At 42.5% G+C, this 23,361-nt stretch overlaps 1 protein-coding gene across 1 annotated transcript in view; it reads right to left on the bottom strand.

The window, feature by feature from the left end:
• Window positions 1-18,854, bottom strand: part of pxmp2 (peroxisomal membrane protein 2) — a 46,842-nt gene extending 27,988 nt beyond the window's left edge. Inside the window, exons 1-2 of the mRNA XM_043715582.2 lie at window positions 18,684-18,854; window positions 587-700 (exon numbers count right to left, since the gene is read on the bottom strand). Coding sequence (XP_043571517.1) covers window positions 587-700; window positions 18,684-18,790 — 221 coding nt within the window. The 5' untranslated portion in view covers window positions 18,791-18,854. The remainder of the gene's footprint in view (window positions 1-586; window positions 701-18,683) is intronic.
• Between the last annotated feature and the right edge of the window lie 4,507 nt (window positions 18,855-23,361).

The following is a 23,361-nucleotide window of genomic DNA, read 5'->3' as shown; positions in this document are numbered from 1 at the left end:
GTCATCAACTGGTGGAATCCAATGGCCTGTTCTGTGTTGAAAGCTCTGCTTATGCATTTCTCAGTTGTGCAATACAAGAAATAGGAAACAAATGTGTTAATTTAAAGAATAGAACCAATTATACAATCTTTATAACACATTAAACTCCATATACTTCAAGGCATTTCCTACTACCTATAAGCTCATCATTTAGATGTATTTTCATTTAATATTACTTAAACTATGATTGATTCACAGTAGCATTGGCTGCACATGTTGGAACACAAACATTTTTTCTGCCATCTGACATATTTCATCTAACAGTCACCTCGAAACTAACTGAAAATGGACAATAAAATGAGGAAAATCTTAATCCTCAAACCTCTTGAATTATTCAAATAAATTAACATCAAAGACAGGTCACAGAATCAAAATAATCACTTATTCACATCAAATAACTATCAAAGCACTGGTGACATGCTGTCACAGTGGGCAAATACAAAAGGTATGTAATACGATGCTTGCACTACTTGATCAGCAAATTCAACTACTCCACTTAAATACAGAATTAAAAACAAAATACCATTGGTAGACCAGTTCTTCTTACCCAAATATTCCAAATCTGACTGGACCATTAAAGGTGAGAGTCTTCACATTTGGGCCCTTGCCTCGTTGCTCCATAATTTGAGATAAAACATTTCCAAGTCCTGACAGAATACCACTGTGAGCAAAAGGAAAAATGTTAATTTAGATTAGATTCGATTAGAGTCCTTACAGTGTGGAAACAGGCTCCTCAGCTCAACCAGTCCACAGCGACCCTCCAAAGAGTAACCCACCCAGACCCATTTCTCGCTGACTAATGCGGGAGCAGGTCAGGCAGCATACAAGAAGCAGGAGAATCGACGTTTCGGGCATGAGCCCTTCTTCAGGATTCCTCAAAGATTCCTGAAGAAGGGCTCATGCCCGAAACGTCGATTCTCCTGCTCCTTGGATGCTGCCTGACCTGCTGTGCTTTTCCAGCAACACATTTTCAGCTCCGATCTCCAGCATCTGCAGTCCTCACTTTCTCCTAGAAGATTTTAACCTACTGCAAATCCTCTTACAAGGATGCCTTCCTTGAAGAAGCTCTCTTCCTCCGTCTACAGATTCCTGAAGAAGGGTTCATGCCCGAAATGTCGATTCTCCTGCTCCTTGGATGCTGCCTGACCTGCTGCGCTTTTCCAGCAACACATTTTCATCTCTGACTAATGCACCTAACACTGTGGGCTTCTGAAGCCAATTCCCCTTTCTAACATTAGGAGAATCGAAGCAAGCTAAATTGTAAAATAGGTGAATACAAACAGGACCAAGAGTACATTTTTCATTTTCTAATTTATTGAAGTGAAGATGTAGTAATTATGTTGAAATATTCATTGAATCATAGAATCCCTTCAGTGAGGAGGCAGGCCATTCAGCCCATCGAGTTAACACTGACCCTCTGAAGTGCATCCCACTCAGACCCCAACCCCACTTCCCCCCCACCACACTCTAGCCCTGTAAATGTACATTTCCCATGGCTAATGCACCTAGCCTGACATCCCTGGACACTATGGGGCATTTAACATAGTCAATCCATATAACCTGCATGTCTTTGGACTATCTCTCCACCCTTCAGGCACTCTGCCTGTATTCCTGATGAAGGGCTTTTGCCCGAAACGTCGACTTTACTGCTTCTCAGATGCTGCCTGACCTGCTGTGCTTTTCCAGCACCACTAATCCAGAATCTGGTTTCCAGCATCTGCAGTCATTGTTTTTACCACTGTGGGAGGAAACCAGAGCACCTGAAGGAAACTCACGCAGAGACAAAGAGAACGTGTAAAATCCAAGACTGGAATCAAATCCAGGTCCCAGGCACTGTGAGGCAGCAGTGCTAACCACTGAGCTACTGTGCCACCTCAAAATCCTGGTTGGTCTGTATCTTAATTCCATCTACCTGCCTTGGTTCCTTAATACCTTTGCCCAACAAAAGATTACCCTTTTCAATTTCAAAATTGTCAGTTGACAATAGTTTTAATAAACGATTTGTCAGAAAGTGTTCCAGATTTTCACATGCTTTGTTTGAAGAAATGTACTTCAGCATCATCCTAAATGATTTTGTTCTAATTTTAAGTCTATGCACTGAACTCCTCCCTTCACAATTCTAGAACTCCCTTATCTCAGTAAATACTGTCTCAGCATCACCTTACATATTCATTGCATAGACCACACTGTATTCCAAAGAGTTCTCAAAACTTAACTCTTTCAAACACTGTGCAGCAAAGATTCAATAGAATGATACAACATTCAAGGCCAAAAACCCCTTCCTCAAGTATAGTGCCCAAAAACTGAACACAATGGGCTGGATTTTGTGAGGATTGACAATCTCAAAAAAGATTACCATTCTGTCCCTTGCTTTTATGAATGGAGAAAGCTCCACATGTCTGACAGGATGTTCCAATCAGGCCTTCTTCAGAAATGGGGAGCCATACTTCTTTTCTGACAGCTCTCTTTCGTTTCAAACTGATGGGATAAGGCAAACTGCGCCACCATTTCACAGCAGTGAAATCCAGAATTCAAAAATTTAAAGATCCAGAATCACAGCCACTTTGACAGCTGCTATCAAATAATAAGTACAAAAGGAAAGTGAGAGGTTAGGGTACAGAACCAAATAGATTTGCTTTTAAGGGGGAAGGAAAGGGGGGACCAAATTGTCTGGTAAGCACGGATAGGGTACTAGATGGGGAGAATACCAAAAGGATAGGGCTACAGGTGCTGGATGTCTGATGGGTAGGGGTGGGTTGCCAAGTCATTAGGATGGCAAGTGGGTAGAATAGCAGTTCAAGGTGACAAGGGACCAGTTCAATGATGCAGAGTTTAAGATAAATGGAGGGCAGGGGGAGATTGGTGGTGTGGTGGTGGTGGTGGAAGACATTACCTGGAGTACAAGAGAGGGTGCATCTTAGGTCCGGGTTGTGTTCCCTTGAATTTTCTTACCAGCTGTGCATATAGAGTCATAAAGATATACAGCACGGAAATAGACCCTTCGGTCCAACTCGTCCATTCTGACCAGATATCCCAACACAATCTCGTCCCACCAGCTAGCACCCATACCATATCCATCCAAACCCTTCCTATTCGTATACCCATCCTTTTAAATGTTGCAATTCTACTAGCTTTCACCACTTCCTCTGGCAGCTCATTCCATACACATATCAGCCTCTGCGTGAAAAAGTTGCCCCATAGGTCTGTTTTATATCTTTCCCCTGTCATCCTAAACCTATACCCTCTAGTTCTGGACTCCCCATCCCAGGGAAAAGACTTTGTCTATTTATCCTATCCATGCCCCTCATGATTTTATAAACCTCTATAAGGTCACCCCTCAGCCTCCAACACTCCAGGGAAAACAGCCCCAACATGTTCAACCTCTCCCTATAGTTCAAATCCTCCAATCCTGGCAACATCCTTGTAAATCTTTTCTGAATCCTTTCAAGTTTCACAACATCTTTGCTATAGGAAGGAGACCAGAATTGCAAGCAATATTCCAACAGTGGCCTAACTATGTCCTGTACAGCCGCATCATGACCTCCCAACTCCTGTACTCAATACTCTGACCAATAAAGTATACCAAATGCCTTCTTCACTATCCTACCAACCTACGACTCCAAGGTCTCTTTGTTCAGCAGCACTCCCTAGGACCTTACCATTAAGTGTATAAGTCCTGCTAAGATTTGCTTTCCCAAAATGCAGCACCTCACATTTATCTGAATTAAACTCTGTCTGCCACTTCTCAGCCCATTGGCCTATCTGATCAAGATCTCATTGTAATCTGAGATAACCTTCTTCGCTGTCCAGTACACCTCCAATTTTGGTGTCATATCTCTGAAATCTGAGCATGGTAGCAACTTCCAGAACCAGAAGTCAATGCTGTGATCAGAATGCCGACAATAATCATAGTGCATGGAATCCGATTCACGAGAGAAGAAGAAAAGGATAGCCAACTCCCAATCCTAGACGTGATGGTACAGAGAACACCGAACGGAGAATTCACTACAAGGGTATACAGGAAAGCCACACACACAGACCAAGTCCTAAACTATGAAAGTAACCACCACAACACACACAAACGAAGCTGCATCAGGACACTATTCAAAAGGGCCACAACATACTGAAGTACACCAGAACTGCAAAAAGAAGAAGAGGAACACCTATACAAGGTATTCGCCAAAAAACGGATACCCGCGCAACTTCATCAACAGATGCCTAAGAGAAAGACCACGGAACGAGGATATACCACAACCAAAAGGACTAGCCACACTACCATACATCAGGAGCATCTCGGAACTGACAGCCAGACTACTGCGACCCCTAGGACTCATAACGGCACACAAACCAACAGCCACGCTCCGACAACAACTCACCAGAACGAAGGACCCGATACCCAACATGAGCAAAACTAATGTAGTGTACAAAATACCATGCAAGGACTGCACAAAATACCATGCAAGGAAGACAGCTAACAATCCGCATACATGAACATCAACTAGCCACGAAACGACACGACCAGCTATCCTTAGTAGCCACACACGCAGACAACAAGCAACATGAATTCGACTGGGACAACACTACTATCATAGGGCAAGCCAGACAGAGAACAGCCAGGGAATTCCTAGAGGCATGGCATTCATCCACAAACTCCATCAACAAACACATCGACCTGGACCCAATATACCAACCACTACAGCGGACAGCTGAAACTGACAACCGGAAGCGGCAGGGACAGACCACTATAAACACCGGAGGAAACATCAAAGAAGCGCTTCGCAGGAGGCTCCCAAGCACTGATGATGTCGCCTAGCCAGGGGACGAAACGTTTGCAACAAAAACTTCCAGCTCGGCGAACAGAACCACAGCAACGATTATTGTCCCAGTCTACTCAATCTCTTCTACTCAATCTCTCCTCATAAGCTAACCCTCTCAATTTCAATTTAGTGAACCTCCTCTGCACCCCCTCCGATGCCAATACATCTTCTCAAGTATGAAGATCAAAACTGTACACAGTACTCCATGTGCACCCGAAAAAGCTTCAGAGTAACCTCGTTATTTTTAACCTCCATCCCTCTAGCAGTGAAGGACAACATTCCATTTTCCTTCTTAATTGCCTGTTATACCTGCAAACCAACTTTTTTGTGATTCATGCACAAGGACACCAGGTATCTCTGCACAGTAGCATGCTGCATTTTTCAGCATTTAAATAATAGTCCAAATGTTCTCACATTTCCCAACAATGTACTCCATCTGCCAGATTCTTGCCCACTTACTTTATCTATCTACAGTATATCCTTCTGCAGACTTCCATTCTCCTCTGCACACTTTGCTGTACCACTCATGTTAGTGACATCTGCAAACTTTGACACACTGTACATGGTCCCCAACTCTAAATCATCCATGTAAATTGTAAATAATTGCAGTCCCAATACTGATCTCTGAGGCATACCACTCGCCACAGCTCACCAACTAGAAAAACATCCATTTATCCCTGCTCTTTGTTTCCAGCTTCACACCGTTTAAATATATACTTATCATTGGTCCAGGTTAACAACCCCAATCAATCAGGAAAGCCCTGGCTGATGATTAGAACCAGGAGATTCCACCGGGTGGTGGGGATCCCCAGTGGAGGGCTCTCTACGCGGGAGCCCTCCCCCTTTCTCTCGGGGATCTGGGGTGGAGGGTGCTGCACGCAGCAGTCCCCTGCAACCGCAGGTTGCGGTGGTTCACGGACTCCCACCCCAACTGCTTGTTCTGTGGCGCTGTGGAGTTCGTGGACCATGTATATATTGGGTGTGGGTGTTTGCATTCCCTTTTTGATTTCCTGAAAAACCTTCTCCTCTGTTTTTGGCTGCACTTCAGTCCCACGCTCCTGATCTTTGGGCACCCGGTACGGAGGAAGGAGGGCAGGTCTGAAGACCTCCTCGTGGGTCTGCTCCTGGGCCTGGCCAAACTGGCAATCAACAGGTCCAGGCAGCGGGCCGTGGAGGGGGTCGTTAGGGCCGACTGCCTGCCCCTCTTCCGCGGCTACGTTAGGGCCCGGGTGTCCTTGGAGAAGGAGCACGCGGTGTCCACCAACACCCTGGAGTTGTTCAGGGAGAGGTGGGCGCCGCAGGGAGTGGAGTGCATCATTTCTCCCTCCAATTCTATTTTAATTTAGTCCCTACCCTCCCCTTCACTGTTTTGATCACACAGCACTGGCCTTTGATGCGAAGGGCAGTGCTTGTCATTGGCCACCCGGGTAAAAAAATAGAACCAGGAGATTCCACCGGGCGGTGGGGATCCCCAGTGGAGGGCTCTCTACGCGGGAGCCCTCCCCCTTTCTCTCAGGGATCTGGGGTGGCGGGTGTTGCACGCAGCAGTCCCCTGCAACCGCAGGGCCTGGCCAAAGTGGCCATTAACAGGAACAGGCAGCGGGCTGTGGAGGGGGTCGTTAGGGTGTCAACCAACACCCTGGAGTTGTTCAGGGAGAGGTGGGCGCCGCAGGGAGTGGAGTGCATTATTTCTCCCTCCAACTCTATTTTGATTTAGTCCCTACCCTCCCCTTCACTGTTTTGATCACATAGCACTGCCCTTTGATGTGAAGGGCAGTGTTTGTCACTGGCCACCCGGGTGTTTTCCTATCTTCCTGGTGGTGGAAACTGAATAAAGATTTGTGCACCTTGTGTCTCTCACTGTGTCTCACACCTCCACACACACACCATAAAAAAAGAAAAAAAACGAAAAAAAGAAGAAAAAAAATAGGGATTTGGAGGCAAAAAAAAAATAGAACCAGGAGATTAGACTATCCTTAGTTCAGACTCCAAACTGGCTTGCTGCAACCAGTGTAATGTGCACAAGTAAATAAAAGGGTGATTTAGTGACGGGGTATTGGCTTTGATCAATCTTTCTTGATATAAAATGGCCGATCTCATATTAGTACCTCTGTCATAATAGTGTTCACTCACATAAACTATCAATGAAAGTCTCACCTTCTCACCCTCAGCCTTCACCTGAGGCATGGTGACTCGCCAGTTAAGCTCACCACCAAATCATCCCTAAGGAGGGAGCAGCTCCACAGTCCTCTGGAACTATGGTGACTTTACAATAATATCCATGTCTAACTTGCTGTTCCCACCTACACTGTTCATCATTTTTTTATTTTAAGGTGTCAACTTCGGTGATGGCATGATCACCTTTAAGTCAGAATATTATGAGTTAAGCCCCACTTTAGAGTTTTTATCAGAAAATTGTGGATGCTCCTGAGGAATTCAATTCATATGATGAAACGTCAATTCTCTCAGGCATTATAAAAAAGATGCAGGGACACTATCTGAAGCAGGGTGGGTGAGTTCTTAAAGTTGTAGTTAACTCAATGAACATCACCAAATCATCATCTCATTGCAGTTTGTGAAACTTTGCACGGATTCACTTCATTACAACGGTTCCTACATTGCAACAATGAATGCTTTACAAGTACTTCATTAATTGTCATGCACTTTGAGATATTCTGGGAAAACACAAAGTAATATATAAATGCAAGTTCAATAAAATTTATGAATGTATTACGGTCATGAAATTAATAATGAATGAAAAGGCTGCAATTGCAATAGGATAGATGTTCTACTGGACTACATGTAAACTCATTCACTCTTCCCTCTGCTAGATTAGTCATGCTGTACTTGACCCAAGAAGGTAGGATATACAAAACCTTCACTCATCTCATCTGTTCAATATTTGATGCACCCAGATTCAAGACTGGAGAGAGGTCTTTCTGCAAATATATCCTCAGAGTATACTGAGTGGGGGACAAAAAAGGATTTCAGAGCTGACTTTTAGTCATTGTGATTCATTACAGAGTTAATACTTGAAGTTAATAACTAGAGTGACTTTGACATTGAACAAAGGCTGAAAGCCCTGCTTTCTTGTGCAATATTGATAGCTTTACTTTACTTCTACAAACTTTGTCAGTAACTCTGTAGGTAAATAATTAATTATAGCGATAGTAATCTGGAGAATAAGTTAATAATAAAATAAGTTGTTTCATTGGAATTCAAGTACTTTCTCCTCTATTGCTGTTGAATAGGAGATGGAACATAGGAATAGAACTTTTCCCAATTCATTCACAGATATCAACACTTTAGCATGTATTGCCCTCCCTAACTGCATTTGAGATGTGGTAAGTTGCCTCCTGCAATCACTGCATGTCATGTAGTGAAATTACCTTTTTTTAAAAATATATTTTTAATATTACAAATACAAAACAATAATATACAATTCAAAACAGTACAAAAAAACACAAGTACAAAAAGTTAAAAAAAACCACCCTCATGTACAATGTACAAAAATACAGAATAAAGAAAACCCAATTAACTATTAAACTAAATAAATAATAACCAACAAACTAATAAATAGTAACACTCAACTCAGCCAAATAAGACACTCATACATTCACAGTTCCTCCTCCCCAGATACTGGACTCGTAAAACACAATCTCTACTGCTATATAAAAGCCCTTGTTAGTGTGGTAGATAAATCTATGTCCAGGTATTCCAAAAAGAGCTGCCATGTCATATAAAAATTCTCAGTTTTGTGGTGTACCATACTGTGAAAAAATACAAAGGAACATGCTCCATAACAATCTTCCACAAACCTGACAGGCCCGGGGAGGTTTTCGGATACACAACCTTGCAAGATATTCTTTCTTGCGGAAAAGTGAGGATATTGAAAAGTTTTTTCTTATGCGCATCTGCAGGGAACACACTGGGCAGGCCCAGAAGAAGAGAGATCAGGTCCTTCTCCACCCTTACACCCAAAATCCTCTCAAGCTAGTAAGGGGGCACCTTACTGGGAGGTTTCGATGTCTAACCATATTGAAACAGGGTCCCCAATCACTCATGTAAGATAAAAGTGAGCTTAGTTGGTAGCTTTTAATGTCTGGGAGATCCACTTCCCCCTAATCTGTGAGGTAGTTGCAGTTCAGGGGTTGCTTACGATGCGAAATAAATTAGCTGAACCAGCCATTTAATCTCCTGAATATTCGCTTATTGAAAATCAGAGGGAGCATCCATATAGAGGACAGCAAACAGGGGAGAATATTCATCTTAATAAGCGCAATCAAATGTTGTCAAATAATTGAACAAAATTGGCTTTGAACAGCCAATCCAGTAATAAATATGCCCAAATACAAAAAACCCCCCCATGACAACCTAAATGGAAATCGATATTCATCCTCAAGACCTTTTGTAAGACCACCCATAGGCATAGCCTCTGATTTTGCAAAGATAATTTTTTACCTAAAAAGGCGCCAAACTCGCAGATGCATTGTATCAGGCAAGGCACTGGAACTGATGGATTTGACAAAAAAATTAGGACATCGTCCGCATACAACAAAATCTTATGTAATTTTGACCCCACTTCTGGAGCTGATATATTAGGATCTCTACGAATGGCCTTCGTCAATGGTTCAATCACCAACGTAAAAAGCAGTGGCGAGAGGGGACAGCCCTGCCAGCTGCCCCTAAGAACATTAAAATTACTTGATCGTACCCCATTGTTGATGACTGCAGCAAGAGGACCACTGCAGAGAACCTTTACCCAACTTATAAAGACTTCGCCCAAAACATACCGCTCCAGAGTATAGAAATGGTTTGGCCACTCAACTCGGTCAAATGCCTTCTCTGTAGCTAGAAAAATCACCAATTTCTGTATTGACTGTTGTCAGCATGCTTGAATTACACTAAGCAGCCTCCTAACATTATTGGAGGATCTGTGGCCCTTTATGAAGTCTGTCTGATCCTCTTTAACAATGGTGGGTAACACTGTCTCCAGCCTTAATGCAAGAGTCTTATAGGAGGATTTTAAAGTCCACTTTTAGGAGTGAAATAGGCCTGTATGGAGCACAGGCCTCCAGGTCCTTCCTTTTTTTAAGAATAAGTGAAATATTGGCCTCTCTCAGAGATTAGAATAGATTAAATTCCCTACAGTGTGGAAACAGGCCCTTCGGCCCAACAAGTCCACACAGACCCTCCGAAGTGTAACCTACCCCCCTCTGACTAATGCACCTAACAACTGTGGACAATTTAGCATGGCCAATTCACCTGACCTGCACATCTTTCGAATGTGGGAAGAAACTGGAGTACCTGGAGGAAACCCACGCAGACACGGGGAGAATGTGCAAACTCCACACAGACAGTTGCCCATGACTGGAATCGAAACTGTGAGGCAGCAGGAAGCACTGCCGAGCCACCTACCGCCCTAAATGGCAGGAGACAATCATGGCCATATTAGTCTTTAAACATATTGAGCATCGGGCCTGACAGTATGCTTATAAATTCCTTATAAAATTCACTATGGGAGTCCATCAGGACTTGGCGTTTTTCCACTCTGAAACTGCCTCACAGCTTCCTGCACCTCTTGCTCTGATATGGGGGCATTGAGAAAGGACTCTTGCTCAGGGAGTCATGCCCGGGAGCTCTAGATCCTTAAAAAAAGATTCCATTTAGACCCGCCCCTCCTTATAACCATCAGATTGATATAACTTAGAGTAAAATCTCTGAAATGCCACATTAATCTTTTTAGAATCACATGTTAGGTTCCCAGACCCTTCCCTAATCGCCGCAATGGCTTGAGGGGCGCTCCTTTTTGGTGACATATACTAAGTATTTATCTGGCCTGTCACCATGTTCGTATAACCTTTGCTTTGCAAAGGTAAGCTCTTTCTTTGCCATCTGTGTGAGCACGGAATTCAATACAGATGCAGTACCGTGATCCTCTGTAGTTTGATGAACAAGGGCCTGTCAAAGGAAGCCTACTTGGTTGCCTTCAACTGTGCTTCAAGGAGACATTGCTGCTCACCGTTCTGCTGCTTCCTACTAGCAGAGTAGGAAATAACTAACCCCCTGACATAGGCTTTGGCAGTTTCTCAAAGGACAGATGGACTACTGACCGACCCTGAGTTAATGTCCAGGAGCACCCGAAATTCCCGAGAGAAATAGTCCACAAACTTGTTATCCTTGAGGATAAAGGGATTCAGTCGCCAGTACCTCTGACCCACTGTAACATTCTTAATCTTAACTATAAGGTACACTGGAGCATGATCAGAAATAGTAATATTACCAATCGTACAAGATGCCACCAAGTCCAGGGTTGCTACAGAGGTCAGAAAAAAATCAATCCTAGTGTGACATCTGTGTGGATTGGAAAAAAACCTTTAGAAGGCTTGGTTAGTTGATCCCTGTGCATTTTCTAGATAGTAAAGGCAGTGAAGGTTTGTCCTGGATGGAGCAGGAGCTAAGACTCTCACTGCAGAATACCCAGCATTTTGACATCCCTGTAGCTACAGCATTTATGTGGTTAGTGTGATTAAGTTTCTGGTCAACGGTGACACTTCAGAACCTTGATAGTGGGATAAAACTGGTAATACCATTGAAATACTAATGAAAGATGGTTTGATTCTATTGTTGAAAATGTCGATCACCTGTGTGACATTTTGCCACTAACTTGTCTAAGCTTTATGTTTTTTACGATATCCAGCATGAGTTAAAAAATTGCTTCAACATGTAAGGGAATTACAAATGTTACAGATAGCCAAACCAAATCAACCAATCTACCTTTGTATCTACAACACAATGAAATTAAATGCTTTAAAGATCTCAACAGTTTCTCCAATGGTTCCGAACCAGACTTTGTGAATAATTAAGTCCAGTTTTATACCTTAAACAAAAGACTTAAAATGTATTAAATATACAATAACTTTAACTGAGAAAAAATAAACAAGTTAATTCAGTTAATGTCTATGCTTTTAGCCCAAAACGTGTTTTTTCAGCTCCCAATGACACAAAAGACAGAAGATAAACAAACATAGTTAAGGGATAAATGAAAGAAAATAACAAAACTGGCCAGATTTCCTAATTATTTTCACTATGTGTTATTTCATAGGAATAGATGTGGACTCCTTGGTTGCTTTTCTGGAAATATCAATCGGGGTCATCTTTTCCTTTCACTCAGGTACAGTTAGCAATACTTTTAATTTAGCTTTCTAATCAGTTGGCTTCCAAAAGTTGGTGAGGGAGATTAGGCGAGGACTTTCAAATCTTTATGCTGAGTCAATAGCAGCCAAATGCTTCTCCTCAGTAAACATTGTTAAAAAAAACTCTAACTATGGTCCCACCCAGAAACTGACCATCGTTTCCCGAAACCTCAATATTTGCCATCTGCTTGGATATAGGGTGTCTCCATAATTTGTAGAAATCAATTCCCAGGTACTGACCCCATTAAGAACCAAATATCAGTTTAAACACAATGCTCTTCATGGGATTATTGTATCTGTAGGAACAATTTTAACAGGAAACAGCCTGCAATTAACATACAGTCCTGGCCTCACAAAGAAACAAAAGCTAGTTTGGCCTGTTCTTTTTCTTTTATCAAGGGTCTTCAGTTCACAACTCCAAACTAAAATTGATAAAAGAATAAAAATAAAACTAACAAAAAATTAGCAAGAGTTCCAACATAACCACTTTGAAATCAATCAACCCCGCTTTTGATCTTATGATGCACAGACATTATCAATTAAGCAGCTGAAATTAGTTGATCCTAAATTACTACCCCAAGGAACTTAGGACCTTGTGGCACAGTGTGGTGTTCCTACCTCTGAACCAGGAAGCTAGGGTTCAAGTTCCATCTGCTCCAAAGGGGATTCGTAACATCTCAACAGACTGATTAGAAAATATAAAACCCTGAGGACGTATTGAGTGATTTCTTGGGACCAAGACGATTGACTCTACAATCGTGTCCCTTTGTGCTAGGTATAACTCCAATCTGATTCCTATTGACTTCAATTTTGCTACAGCTCCTTGGTTAAATGCTGCCCAATGTCCAAGATTGCCACTCTCCTCACTGCTCTGAAATTCAGGTCTTTCACACACATTTTGACCAAAGCTGTTGAGTTCTTCTACTGGGTACCCAAAGGATCTAAACATCATTGAGCAGTGACTATGTGCTATTTCACCACTTTGAAAACATAGCTTGCTACCACTTTGGTTACATTTGAAAATAGACTGATAAGCAGAAATTGGCCAGCTTGAATTTAACTACTTTTTTTGTGGACAGCACGGGGCAATTTTCCACATAATCAAGTAGGTGTTCATGTTGTAGTTGAAACAGAACGGAACCTCATTGACCAAGATGACTTGACCCTGAAGGACCCAACAGCCGTACCAGATCAGCAGGTGAAAGAGTTAACACAAGACAGCTAGACTGGATGTGCAGCAATTTCCAAAACACAAATCATCAGCATTATGGCCATATGATGACAGACCCCATGTCTTTGTCATAGCTGTTATGACATAGAATGTATTTATTTAATAAAGATTGACTTGTGATGGTGGAATCTCAGGAGCAAACCAAGATGAATCATTCACTTAGCATACTCAAATTTGTTGCAAATATTTGTCTTGTCATTTACACATCTGCTGGGCCCTTCCATCAGTAGGATGGTGTTGCTCATGGAATTTCATCTTTCTTTTTCCTTTATTCTTTCATGGGATGTGGTGTTACTAACAAATCAGCATTTGTTCTCTATCCCAACTACCCTTGAACAAAGTTGTTTGCTAAGCCATCTCAGACAGCATTTAAGAATCAACCACGTTCCTATCGGTCCAGAGCCACATGTTGGTCATATTGGGTAAGGTGGGAGGTTCCCTTCCTTAATGGATATTAATGAACCAGATGAGTGGTTACCACAAAGTAATAGCGGTGACCATGAAACTGAGATTAGCTTTATAATTCCAGAATTATTAATCAAATTTAAAAATTCAACCAGCTGCCATGGTGGAATTTAATCCACATTCCCAGACCTGGGCTTGTGGATTACTAGCACAGTGATATTATTGCTATGTCACTATCTGCCCAGACCAATTAGACAAAACTTTAATTTGACCTACTGCTTGTGAAATCACTGTTTTCTATAGCATGTTGTTTCCATTGTTCAGCATACGTATAGTGAACCTGATAAAGCAACAGCATGTGACATGTCATTTTTTAGCTTTTTTAGGTATGTGCAAGGCAAAAAAATGGTTAGGTCAAAAATTGGGCCCTTGAATACAGAAACAGGGGAATATATTACTAGGAACAAAGAAATGGCAGAGGAATTAAATGGGTACTTCAGATCTGTGTTCACTGGGGAAGACACAAGCAATCTCCCTGAGGTAACAGTGGCTGAAGGACCTGAACTTAAGGGAATTTATATTTGCCAGGATTTGATGTTGGAGAGACTGTTAGGTCTGAAGGTTGATAAGTCTCCGGGGCCTGATGGTCTGCATCCCAGGGTACTGAAGGAGGTGGCTCGGGAAATCGTGGATGCGTTGGTGATTATTTTCCAGAGTTCAATAGATTCGGGGTCGGTTCCTGAGGATTGGAGGGTGGCTAATGTTATACCACTTTTTAAGAAAGGTGGGCGAGAGAAAGCAGGAAATTATAGACCAGTTAGTCTGACCTCAGTGGTGGGAAAGATGCTGGAGTCAATTATAAAGGATGAAATTACTGCCCATCTGGATAGCAGTAACAGGATAGGACAGAGTCAGCATGGATTTATGAAGGGGAAATCATGCTTGACTAATCTTCTTGAATTTTTTGAGGATGTAACTATGAAGTTGGATGAGGGAAATCCAGTAGATGTAGTGTACCTGGACTTTCAGAAAGCTTTTGATAAAGTCCCACACAGGAGGTTAGTGAGTAAAATTAGGGCGCATGGTATTGGGGGCAAGGTACTAGATTGGATTGAAAATTGGTTGGCTAATAGGAAACAAAGGGTAGTGATAAACGGCTCCTTTTCGGAATGGCAGGCAGTGACCAGTGGGGTACCGCAGGGATCCGTGCTGGGACCGCAGCTTTTTACAATATATGTTAATGATATAGAAGATGGTATCAGCAATAACATTAGCAAATTTGCTGATGATGCAAAGCTGGGTGGCAGGGTGAAATGTGATGAGGATGTTAGGAGATTACAGGGTGACCTGGACAAGTTAGGTGAGTGGGCAGATGCATGGCAGATGCAGTTTAATGTGGATAAATGTATGGTTATCCACTTTGGTAGCAAGAACAGGAAGGCAGACTACTACATCAATGGAATCAATTTATGTAAAGGGGCAGTACAGAGAGATCTGGGTGTTCTTGTACAGCAGTTAATGAAGGTAAGCATGCAGGTACAGCAGGTAGTGAAGAAGGCTAATAGCATGCTGGCCTTCATAACAAGAGGAATTGAGTATAGAAGCAAAGAGGTGCTTCTGCAGCTGTACAGGGCCCTGGTGAGACCACACCTGGAGTACTGTGTGCAGTTCTGGTCTCCAAATTTGAGAAAAGACATTCTGGCTATTGAGGGAGTGCAACATAGGTTCACGAGGTCAATTCCTGGAATGGCAGGATTACCTTACACTGAAAGACTGAAGCGACTGGGCTTGTATACCCTTGAGTTTCGAAGATTGAGAGGGGATCTGATTGAGACGTATAAAATTATGAAAGGATTGGACACTCTGGCAGTAGGAAACATATTTCCACTGATGGGTGAGTGCCGAACCAGAGGACACAGCTTAAAAATACGGGGTAGACCATTTAGGACAGAGCTCAGGAGAAACCTCTTCACCCAGTGAGTGGTGGCTGTGTGGAATGCTCTGCCCCAGAGGGTAGTGGAGGCCCACTCTCTGGATTCATTTAAGAAAGAGTTGGATATAGCTCTCAAAGATAGTGGAATCAAGGGTTATGGAGATAAGGCAGGAACAGGATACTGATTAGGAATGATAAGCCATGATTATATTGAATGGCAGTGCAGGCTCGAAGGGCTGAATGGCCTACTCCAGCACCTATTGTCTATTGTCTATTTTCAGGTATGCCTGGTGCTACTTTTGGCATGCTCTCCCACACTTTGAGCTTGAGTTGTTTCTTTTATTTGAAGTTAATGACAAATGGTTAAAAACGGTGGTGGTCTGCAATGCCTCATGGATGCACATTTGTGAATTGCTAGATTTCTGAATATTCGCATGGTCCCTTTTATGCAGTCAAGTTTGTCCTCAGTGTGAAGATGAATCTCTTCTCAAATCTGTGCAGTGGTCACTCCCTTCCCAATACTGTTATCGACAAAAGCATCTACGATAGCTAGTTTAGTGAGGACAAGGTCAATGAGATTTTTCCTCATGCTCATTCACCATGTACTTAAAGGCCCAGCATTATACCCATATCTGTCAGCCAGCTCAGTCAACAGTGTTGCTACCAAACCACTGTTGGTGAGGGGCATGCAAATTCCCTATCTAGTGTACATTCTTTGCCTTTGACAATGTCAGTGTTAGTTCCAAATGATGTTCAATCCAAAAGAATACCAATTCATAGTTATTTAATCAGTCTGTTTGGACATGCAGCTGCACAGTCTGGGACAGTTGGAACTCCAACCTAAATCTTCTGGCTCTGAGGAAAGGACATCACCACTGATCCACAAGAGCCTCAAATGTACTTGGCATGATTCAAATTTATGCAGGGAAATCTCTCAAGTCCACCAGCTTAACCATGTAGCCACAAGTACTGAGCTATGACCACAAGACAAATACTGATCATAAATTGGGTTAAGGTAGTAAGTGATAAACAGCAAAACATTCCCATGACCATAGAATCTCTACAATTCAGAAGTAGGCCATTCAGCTCATTGAGTCCACACCAACCCTCAAAGAGTATCCCTCCCAGGCCCATCCCCTGTAATCCTGCAATTCCCATGGCTAATCCCCCCAGCCTGCACATCCTTGGACATTATGGGCAATTTAGCATGACCAATCCACCTAACCTGCACATCTTTAGACTGTGGAAACCAGAGTACCCTGGATGAAACCCATGTAGACATGGGGAGAACATGCAAACTCTAAAAAGACAGTCACCCAAGGATGGAACTGAACCCATGTCCCTGACGGTGTAGGCAGTAGTGCTAACCACTGAGCTAATGTGCCACGTCATGTTTGGACAGATGTCAGGACACATCAATGTTTCCAGAATGAATGTTGGGAACATATAATTACTATTAAACTTATCTGACTGTTTAGCACAGTAATATGGGCTATAACTTAACTAGTCTGTGGGTGAGCTCTCCCAGTTTTGGCAATAATGTCTGGATATTAACATGAAGAACTTTGCAGAGTTGAGTGGAAAAATACTGTGAACGTTGGAAATTTTAAATAAAACAGAAAATTGTGAAATATTCAGGAGGGCTCACTGCCTGTGAAGCGAAACCTGATTTAATCATGCAGGTCGTTAACCTTCTGGTTCACATTTCTGATAAAAGGCCATTAACTCTTTATCTCTTCACAGATCCTGCAAGAATTGCCAAGTGTTTCCAACATTTCTGAGAATAGCTACACATCCTTTTCAGTTCTGGAATTCTCCTTTTACACATCTCTTTCCAAATGTGCCACAAAGCCTTCCGCTGATCAACTTTGCTTCGTTTGATGCCATAGAGACAAACAAACTGCAGATGCTGGAATCCAAAGTAGACAGGCAGGAGGCTGGAAGAACACAGCAAGCCAGGCAGCATCAGGAGGTAGAGAAGTCGACCTTTAGGAGATACTTATTCCCACTTCACCTCCCTGCCCCCTTTATTTGCAGCTCCCCCTACACACAACCCCAGTCCTGAAGAAGGGTCAGGCCCGAAAGCTCAACTTCTCTACCTCCTGATCCTGCCTGGCTTGCTGTGTTCTTTTGGTGCCATGGTAATTTGCGTGGATTGCTGGCTTTGGGAGTGTTTCCCCGTGCAGAAGGCAACCGTATCGATGCAAGGTATCATTGCGCAATGATATTCCAGGTGGGTGTAAGCATGGAAACACGTTATTGATATTTTCTAATCAACCTGTTCAGAAATGTTATTATACACCCCTAAAGAAGGGAAGATTATGGAAAGGGTAAATCATCCTAATCGGAATTACTGCCCAGGGCTTTGATAAGGAAGCAAGACACAACCAATGGGGCGTTTTCTCCCGCTTTCAGCGTATACGACTTATCAACGAATTCTATTGGACAACACTGGTCTACGGTATAGTTTTGGAACGGATACATAAAAATCAATTGGTTACCTAAACTACAAAGATGAACGAAAAGCCTATTTCAAAGAGACTTCGGAGATGGTTTTATGGTGCCAAAGTTTTCTTAAAGTGAACTAAACGACAGTTTAGTTACGATAAACCAAGCAGCCCTACCACACTAAGCAGAGAAACAATATTGCTCCCGACAGTAAATTCAAGAAGTGATTTTGATTTACACAATAAGTAATTAAAAATGCATAGTCTGATTAGAACTTCGGCAAAAATCCATCAAAGGTACTTGAGAATTCTGTGCAACTCATGGTCAGCCTATCGGAAAGTCCGTACGTGAATGTCACGTCTCAACCAAAACGATTCACACGATCCGTTCCCACGAAGTCGATTACATTTTTACTTTCACATTGGTAACTAATGCTTGCAAATGTTTATATTCACTACCTCCATGTACCACAGGAACAATGGAAAAATGTGCCAGACAGATCTGAGAATATGTTGCCGATTTGTAATGTTATGAAATTGCAAAGAATAAATCTAAATCTCAAGACAAGCTAAAAGGCACTGGCATCTCGCAGCATTTCTTTGGGTGGTGCTTACCTGGTGATTGACTTGGTTAGTATTGGATACTTTTTTAACAGAAACAAGTATTGGTGTAGTAAGAGTCGGTGGAAAGGCCTATCGGGCGTTGAATGTCCCGACATCATTAAATTCAAGCTTAGCTGCAGCAATCCTGTACTGACGCCACTTACGTCTACTTTCGATTGAACACAAAACGCCTCGGCGGTTACCGTAAATAACTGCACCAGGATACGAACAGATCCTGTTCAACTACTTCCCAAGAAATCATTGGGAACCAGCGCCGTCTAGCAGAATATTATTCTAGATTCATGTAAATGCTCTGACTGTTTTCTTAAATTCCGAGTATGTATCCCGACTAAAGAGGTTTTTTTTCTGGGATTTACATGTTAATGAATCGAAACCTGCAACCCATTCTAAAAGATGATAGACTTAACAGCAATCTAGGTTTGTTCAATATGTAGTATCAGTTGCATGACACTGTGATCTTGTGTCATAAATTCAGTGTCTAATGATCCTGCCCCACTAGCTATCTGAGGAAGGAGCAGTGCTCCTTAAGCTAGTGCTTCCAAATAAACCTGTTGAACTATAACCTGGTGTTGTGTGATTTTTAACTTTGTCTGATGTGGGCAGCGGACACCACTACTCATGATTTGGAGATGCCGGTGTTGGACTGGGGTGTACAAAGTCAAAAATCACACAACACCAGGTAATAGTCCAACAGGTTTAATTGGAAGCACACTAGCTTTCGGAGCGTCGCTCCTTCATCAGGTGATAGGATACCTGTTGGACTATAACCTGGTGTTGTGTGATTTTTGACCACTACTCATGATTACCTTGAATAACAAAGCAAGCTTGAAGGGCTAAAAGTTCCTATCCCTAAGGTTTCGATGTGGCTTGTACAAGAGCTTAATGGTTTCCTCATACAAAGGTGGCAATATGAATAAGAACTATACAGATTATGCACTTGCAACTTTTTAAAAAAATTAAAGTTTGTCTGTTTTGGTGAAAATGCACAGTAATCATAATGTATTGGGAATAATACATGGGAGAATAAATTAAATTACAGAAAGCTGATATTGTCTGGATGGACTAAATAGTCTCCTGCACCATTACGATTCCATAACATTACCAAATAATACTTCAAGCATAATTACAATGTGCTTGGCATTTTTCTACAAATATGGGAAATCTGTAAAGGATGTTTCACAAAAGATTAGGAAGAAGTGTTCTATCGCCTGAAGGATACATATCCACTGACAAGGAGAAAGTGAGGTCTGCAGATGCTGGAGATTAGAGCTGGAAATGTGTTGCTGGAAAAGCGCAGCAGGTCAGGCAGCATCCAGGGAACAGGAGAATCGACGTTTCGGACATAAGCCCTTCTTCAGGAATGAGGAAAGTTTGTCCAGCAGGCTAAGATAAAAGGTAGGGAGGAGGGACTTGGGGGAGGGGCGTCAGAAATGTGATAGGTGGAAAGAGGTCAAGGTGAGGGTGATAGGTCAGACTGGGGTGGGGGCGGAGAGGTCGGGAAGAAGATCTCAGGTTAGGAAGGCGGTGCTGAATTTGATGGATTTGACTGAGACAGGGTGGGGGGAGGGGAAATGAGGAAACTGGTGAAATCCGAGTTCATCCCTTGTGGTTGGAGGGTTCCTAGCCGGAAGATGAGGCGTTCTTCCTCCAACCGTCGTTTTGTTGTGGTCTGACGATGGAGGAGTCCAAAGACCTGCATATCCACTGACAAGACCATCCAATGCTTCTAAATTGATTTTTAGCCTTTGTAACTAATCCAATAGCAATATAACAAATTGTAACCAATTTTGTTACATATTACAAATCAATAACTTTAAAAACATTTAAACTTCCAATTGATAGTTTAAAGGATGATACGAGATTTCACATTCTAAGAATTTTATTATAAATAGAATGAAAGCACTATTAACTATACACTTTTTATAGGTAACATACTTTAAACTATAGGAACAGAAATGACCTTTTCAATTTTTAGTAAAACTGGACTAGTGTCCTGTCAAATTGAATAACTAGGGCTGCAGAGTGAACTTTAAGCTAACCAAAGTGTGGGGAGGGCAGTGTTGTTTGGGAGAGAGAAACCTTACTAAGCAAAAGGATATGGTAGCACTGAAGGATAGTCACTTGGACAGCATTACCCAAAGTGGGAGAGGAAGAAAAGAGTGTACAAACATAGCTAAACTGCAGTAAATAGGTGGTGGTTTGGGGGGTGGGGGGCACAAAAAAGACATGTAGTATTTGGAACAAAATAAATGAATTCATGACACAAACAGAAATTAATATCCGATAAGGCTACAAGGGTATCAAAACTGGGAACTAAATATTCAGTGATATGTCAATTTTTGAAAGGACAGGAAGAAGCAAAGTGTGGTGGGATAGTTTTGTTAGCTTGTTACAATATAACATTGAACATAGAATATTACAGTGCAGTACAGGCCCGTCGGCCCTTGATGTTGCACTGACATGTGAAACCAAACCGAAGCCCATCTAACCTACACTAATAGCAAGAGATTATCTTGGATCAGAGATACAGAGTTCATATGACTGGAAGTTAAAAAGGAAGAAGACACCATTGGAATGGTTTATAGGCCTCCTAAATGTAGCTATATTGTACAATAAGGAATAAATCACGAGATAGGACACTTTAAAAAAGCAGTACATTAACATTGAAACAAAAAACCTTTGAAATCTTTCTCCTCTCACCTCAAAATTATGCCCTCTAGTTTGAACTCCCCTAACCTAAGGAAAAGATCTTTGCCATTTGAAATAATTCTACAGCAGCCACTATCCTGTCACCAAGTAACTCTTTATTTACATGCTCTAGCTTTCTCAGAGTGACATTCCTGTTTATACCTGTCAGCCAAGGCCTCCTGATTGGGGCTGTTAATCTGGTCCAAGGCCATAGAGTGTTTGCTTTAGTTCCTCTCAGGAGATTTTGTCAGCAGGCCAGGTTCCTCCAACTCTGCCTCTGAAACAAGCACTGTGTAATGTATAGTAACTCACACCTGTACATACAACATCTTGGAAGAAATTCATTCTCCTCTTCAGGTGGCAAATGCATTGAGGCGGTGACATCCACCGTGTACATCTCAGATTCTGAGGTTTCTTCAATGCTTGAAGCAGAGGAAGAATCCACGGGTTCCAGAACAGCTGGAAAGCCAGTTGTGGAGCTGGGCACACCTTGTTCTTGCACTGTTTGCAAGTTTGCAGCTTTCATTAAATCCTTGTGCTTGTTCAGCACCATCGCACCTACCCAAATTTTATACATCACTAGACCTGACTTAATATTGACTATGCCTCTCACCCATGCAGGGCCATTCCCATGTTTCGTACAGCAAACTTCAGAAAATGTGACCTCATAGAATATGAGTTCCCTGATTGGGGCTGTTAATTTGGTCCCTCATCAGGTTCACACCCCCAACCAACCCACACGCCACTTCTGGCACCTTTCACTGCCACCGCAGGAAGTGCAAAACCTGTGCCAAACCACTCCCCTCACCTCCATCCAAGGCCCCAAAGGATCCTTCCACATCCATCAGAAATTTACCTGTACCTCTACAAATGTCATCTACTGTATCCGTTGCACCCGGTGTGGTCTCCTCTACATCGGGGTGACAGGTCACTTTCTTGCGAATTGTTTCGGAGAACATCTCTGGGATACCGACACCCACCAACTCCACCGTCCCGTGGCTGAACACGTCAACTCCCCTCCCACTCCGTCAAGGACATGCAGGTCCTGGGTCTCCTCCACCACCAAACCATTATCACCTGATGCCTGGAGGAATAACGCCTCATATTCTGACTTGGGATCCTGCAACCACACGGAATAAATGTGGATTTCAACAGCTTCCTCATTTCCCTCCCCCCACATTATCCCAGTCCTAAGCCTCCAACTTAGCATCTCCTTCCTGAACTGTCCATCCCCCGACCTATCACCTTCTCCCTCACCTTCATCCACCTATCGCCTTCTCAGCTTCCTTCCCCAAACCTCACTACCTCCCATCTATCTCTCAGCCCCCAGCCCACAAGCCACATTCCTGACGAAGAGCTTATACCCAAAACGTCAATTCTCCTGCTCCTCGGATGCGCCTGACCTGCTGTGCTTTTCCAGCAACACACTTTCGACTCTGATCTCCAGCATCTGCAGTCCTCACTATCTCCTATTAATCTGGTCCAATCAGGGAGTTCAGTTGACAGATATAAACAGAAATATCAGAGGTTCTGTTCAATCTGAGAGCTGGCTCAGTGTCATGGACTCTCTACGGATAAGTAAAAGGTGATTTGGTAATGGGACACCAGCATCTGTGGAGTTATTTCAGAGATGAGAAGAGAAAAGCATGCTCCTGAAGAAATTCATTTGCAACAGTCATCTTTCAATTGAGGTACACATTTCTGGAATCATGTTGTTATTTGGGAAGCTTGACTTATTCGATCCTGCCATCTAAGACTGGGCCCAGAATCTGGAAACAATATGTTATTTTTTCAAAGTATTGACATTTGAGCAGATGAAATTCAGTGAGTAATTCTCCTGACAGCTTGTGGACCCACAGCTTTTTCAGTGAATAGGAGCCTAACTTTCCCTGAAAACTACCTGAAAAATTAATTCTGTCTGTTTCTTTCTCCATAGTTGCTGTATGACCCACTGGCTATTTCCAGCATTATCTGATTTATT

The sequence above is a fragment of the Chiloscyllium plagiosum genome, unplaced genomic scaffold (assembly GCF_037043375.1).
Source record: "Chiloscyllium plagiosum isolate Xiang-an unplaced genomic scaffold, Cpla_swu_hap1 HiC_scaffold_24, whole genome shotgun sequence".
Lineage (NCBI taxonomy): Eukaryota > Metazoa > Chordata > Chondrichthyes > Orectolobiformes > Hemiscylliidae > Chiloscyllium > Chiloscyllium plagiosum.
The sequence above is the reverse complement of the archived record's forward strand: the minus strand, read 5'-3'. Positions and strand labels throughout refer to the sequence as shown.